Raw genomic sequence first — 4,389 nt, forward strand, 5'->3', positions numbered from 1 at the left:
GCGGGGCTGGCAGCCAAGCTGCCTCCTGCCTCTTGGCCGGCCCGTGCCGCTGGCTGGCAGCGGCGCCCGCTGACCTCCCAAACACCCCGTCGTGTCCTCGCCACAGCCCCGGCCCACGGCGGCGCGGGGGGTGTCTGTGTGGGTGTGCGTGTGTGTGTCCCCCCCAGCCGCCCAGATGCCACCGCGAAGGGCTCAGCATCCCTGCCGGTGCGGTCCAGCCTGCGCCCGCTCTCTTCCAGCTCCCAAATTCGGGGTTTGTAAGAAAGTGGAGCGATTTTTTTTTTGCCGGCGGGATGGCACCAAGCGATGTCTTCCGGGCTGCTTTGCATGCACCAACTTGCTCCGTTCTCTGCAGCTGGGCCCTTCGGGATTTAATAACCCCCCCCAAATATTTATATGGGGGGATTTTTGGGGCCCTGGCGGGGGTGAGCGGGTGTTTTTGGAGGATGAAGGATTTAAAACCTGGTTGGGTTTGGGGGGGGCTTCAGTTCGCTTTTCTTGTACCCCAGCAGGGAGGCTGAAAGGAAGAATTTGAAAAAGAGAGGGAGGAAAAGGAAAAAGTGAAGTTGGGAAAAGCGAGTTTGAAACAGCTCTGGCTTCCGCAGGGCGGCTGGGGGAGGCAGGATGGACAGACGCACGGACAGACGTCTGTCTATCCCTGCAGGGGGGGTGGACCCCAGCTTGTCCCCTGTTTTTTTGGGGGGTATTTTGGGGTATCCGAGGTTGCTGGCTATATAGACTGCTGGCCATACAGGGCTGTCGGGTGTACGGGTCACTGGATGTATAGGGTTGCTTGGTGTGTAGGTCTGCTGGATTCGTGGGACTGTGGAATGTGTACGCTGCTGGATGTGTAGGGCTAGTGGCTATAAAATTGCTGATTATATGGGGCTGCCGGATATATAGGGCTGCCGGATGTATAAGATTTCTGATTATATAGGGCTGCTGGATATATAGACAGCTGGATGTGTAGGGTTTCTGGGTTTATAGACTGCTGGCCATATAGGGTTGCTGGATATACGGGTCGCTGGATGTGTAGGGTGTCTGGGTGTATAGGGCCAGGGCTGCTGAGTGTTTAGGGTTGCTGGATATATAGGTCTGCTGGATATATGGGGCTGAGGAATATGGAAGTTGCTGGATATGTAGGACTGCTCGATGTGTAGGGCTTCTGGATGTATGAGACTGCTGATTATAATACGGGTTGCTGGAACTGTAGGGCTGCTGGATCTGTATATAGAGGCAGGTAGATGTGTAGGGTTGCTGAATGTATAGACTTCTGGCCATATAGGGTTGCTGGGTGTGGGTCGGTGGATGTATAGGGTCGCTGGGTGTGGGTCAGTGGATGTATAGGGTCGCTGGGTGTGGGTCAGTGGATGTATAGGGTCGCTGGATATGCAGGACGTGGGTGTTCAGGGCTCTGGCTATACGGCCCTGCAGAATATGTAAGCGGCTGGCTAGAATGTGTTGCTGGATGTGTGGGGCTACTGGAGGTGCCGGTCGCTGGGTGTGTAAGCGCTGATCGTGTGGAGCTGCTGGGTGTAAGGGGCTGCAGGAGCTGCGAGAGGGCTGGATATGTGGGGCTGCTGGATGTCTAGGGCTGATGGACAGGCAGGCTACTGGTTATATAGACGTGTAAGTGCTGAATATGCAGGTCACTGGGTATGTGGGTCAGCGGCGTCTGTAGGGCAGCGGGATCTCTAGGGCAGTGGGGTCTCTAGGGCAGTGGGATCTATAGGTCAGTGGGATCTATAGGTCAGCGGGATCTATAGGTCAGCAGGATCTATAGGGCAGCAGGATCTATAGGTCAGCGGGATCTATAGGGCAGCAGGATCTATAGGTCAGCGGGATCTATAGGTCAGCGGGATCTATAGGTCAGCGGGGTCTATAGGTCAGTGGGGTCTATAGGTCAGTGGGATCTCTAGGGCAGCAGGATCTCTAGGGCAGCGGGATCTATAGGTCAGCGGGATCTATAGGTCAGTGGGGTCTATAGGGCAGCGGGATCTATAGGGCAGCAGGATCTATAGGTCAGCGGGATCTATAGGGCAGCGGGATCTATAGGGCTGCTGCCAGCGGGGGCTGCCGTTCCCCACCGTAGCCGGCGGAGCTGCTGCTGTCGTTCCCTGGCGGCTCGCGGGGCCGGGGTCCCCCCCGTGTCCCCCCATGGGGCATCGAGGCGCCTTTCGGGGCCCAGCCAGCGCCGTGGGGCTGTGGGGCCGGCGTGGGGCCTCCGCCGTCCGTCCGTCCGTCCCTACGTGCGTGCGGCGCTGGGGCTAATGGCTTCTCCAGCTGGTTTTGCAGGGGGCGGGGAGGGCCGGGGCGGCTGAGGCTGGAACAACTCGTTTCGTCTTTCCTCCCCGGACGGTCCCGCCGTCGCCTTTGGCTTCGCCTCCCGCCCCACACACGTAAGTGCCGCTCGGCCAGAGCCGTACCCGACTCCGGCACCGTGCCCCCGCCGGGGCTCCCCCCGGCACTTGCCGGGTTATAAACGGCTCCGGACTATTCCCAGGGAGCGCAGCCCAGGCTGGAAACCCTCCAAGCCGGGCTCTGCGTGTGTGGTTTTGTGTTGTGGTTTTTTTTTGTTTTTTTTTTTTCCCTCCCTTCTCTCTGTTCAAGGCATTTAAAACATGGAAAAAAATTTAAAAAAAAAAAAAAGAAGAGGAAAAACAGATTAAAAAAATACATGTTTTCATCCTCAGGGGGATTTTTTCCCCCTTTATGGCACCCGGAGGATGCAGAAGGGACTGTGCAGGAGCCGAGCGGCTGAGCTAACCTGAACCGAAGCGCTTGGTTTTTCTCTTTATTTTAATTTATTTCCCTCCCCCCTCCCCAGCTTTTATCCTTTCCCGGGGTGAATGGACGCAGGCTGGGGCAGACAGTGCTTTTTCTGGGGAAAACGGGCCGAGGCGCGGAGGAAAAGCTGCCCAGGGCAGCGGTGGAGGGATTTCTGTGGACGCTGTCGGGATGGGGAGGGGGATCGATTTTCAGGGAGAAGCCGCGAGGTCTTTCCATCTCCCAGCCCATGGGGGCAGGAACAAAAGGAGCTGGATGAGCGAGCCAGGAAAAAAATAATTATTTTTTTATGCATGCATATATATATATATATATATATACACTTAATTTTTTTTCCCCCACTGATTTGAGGAAGGTTGTAGCTTTCGGATTAACCCTTTAGGAGCGGCGGGGGAGCGCCTTGTGGTCTCAGGGTGAACTGTTCTCCTGCATCCCCAGCCTGGGTTGCTAACCGGGTTTATGGGATGGACCAGCCCAAGGTGCCGCCGCGGCCCGACAGCTGGGTTTTGGGGCTTCCCCTGCCCTGACCCGGCAGGTTCTTCCCCCCGCTCCCGGGTAGACCCTTGGGGCCAGAATCTGCTTCCCACCCAGAGCAAAACAGGTTTGTCATCATTTCTCTGGGCTGGCGTCACTGCTGCGACGCTGGGGACGCTTCGGGGCACAAGTGTGTCCCCCCAGTGTCTTGGAGGGGGCTCGGGGCATTTTTCTCCAAGCCACCACGTGCTGCTTGGGAAAAACCCTTTTGGCTGAGGAGGAGGAGGAGGAGGAGGAGGAAAATGACGGCGTAGGAAGGACGGGTGAGGCTGTTTCTTCCCTGCTTTGCAAAGGAGAGCGGAGGCGGCGTGTTGTCCCCACCCTGCCCAAGCTGCCGTTCCGCCGGCGCACGGCACAAACCGGCGCCCAAGCGCTCGCTCCCCAGACTTGATGGACCGGTCCCATCGCTCGTGGCTCCGTCGCTCGGCTCCGGGGATGCCGCGAAGGGACCGAACCCGGAGCCCCTCTAAAGCCACGGCAGCGTCAGGGTGAGCCCTGTGCCGGAGCGGGGCCGCGGGGATTTGCACCGGCGCTGTGCTCCCCTGCGAGTTTTGGCCCCCCACGGGGAGGGGGGAGTTTTTTTCGGGATATAATCGTGGCGGGAGTGGTTCCTCCCCCGGTTTCACCAGGGTTTCGCCGCAGTCAGCACCGTGTTTATCTTCGCTCAGCCCGAAGGACGCCCGTGCTGGAGCCGTGGGGCTGGTGGCTGAAGGGTTAAACGCGGCTCCACCACCGCCAGCCGCACACTGACAGCTTGCTTGAACACGGAGCCCTGACTCGGGGTCTCCTGCCGAGCCTGGGCTGCGGATCCCTCCCGCGCCGGTACCGGCACCGTCCAGAGGCAGGAAGCTCTGCCCACAGCCTTTGCTTGCTTTGTCATCTTTTCTTCCAGCGAACTTTGCTGTATTTTTAGCCTGCAGGAAGCTCCCCCTGCTCATCCGTGAGCCGCCACCCCCCCGCCTGCCAGAGCACTGAAATCCCCACCGCCGAGGGGGGAGAGAGCCACAGAGCGCAGAAGGAACCCCCCCATCCCTGGCAAAAGCCCTTGGAGGGTCTTAACCGGGTCAC

At 58.6% G+C, this 4,389-nt stretch overlaps 2 protein-coding genes across 2 annotated transcripts in view; both read left to right on the forward strand.

The window, feature by feature from the left end:
- LOC113488025 (actin, gamma-enteric smooth muscle-like) overlaps nt 1-3,712 on the forward strand; it is an 18,663-nt gene extending 14,951 nt beyond the window's left edge. Inside the window, exon 8 of the mRNA XM_026863004.1 lies at nt 3,347-3,712. Within this exon, the coding sequence (XP_026718805.1) occupies nt 3,347-3,712 (366 nt within the window). The remainder of the gene's footprint in view (nt 1-3,346) is intronic.
- Nucleotides 3,713-3,756: 44 nt separating this feature from the next.
- Nucleotides 3,757-4,389, forward strand: part of LOC113488026 (methylcytosine dioxygenase TET3-like) — a 14,037-nt gene continuing 13,404 nt past the window's right edge. Inside the window, exon 1 of the mRNA XM_026863005.1 lies at nt 3,757-3,809. Within this exon, the coding sequence (XP_026718806.1) occupies nt 3,757-3,809 (53 nt within the window). The remainder of the gene's footprint in view (nt 3,810-4,389) is intronic.

Source organism: Athene cunicularia, assembly GCF_003259725.1.
Source record: "Athene cunicularia isolate RWA chromosome 22 unlocalized genomic scaffold, athCun1 chr22_part1, whole genome shotgun sequence".
NCBI classification, from domain to species: Eukaryota; Metazoa; Chordata; class Aves; order Strigiformes; family Strigidae; genus Athene; species Athene cunicularia.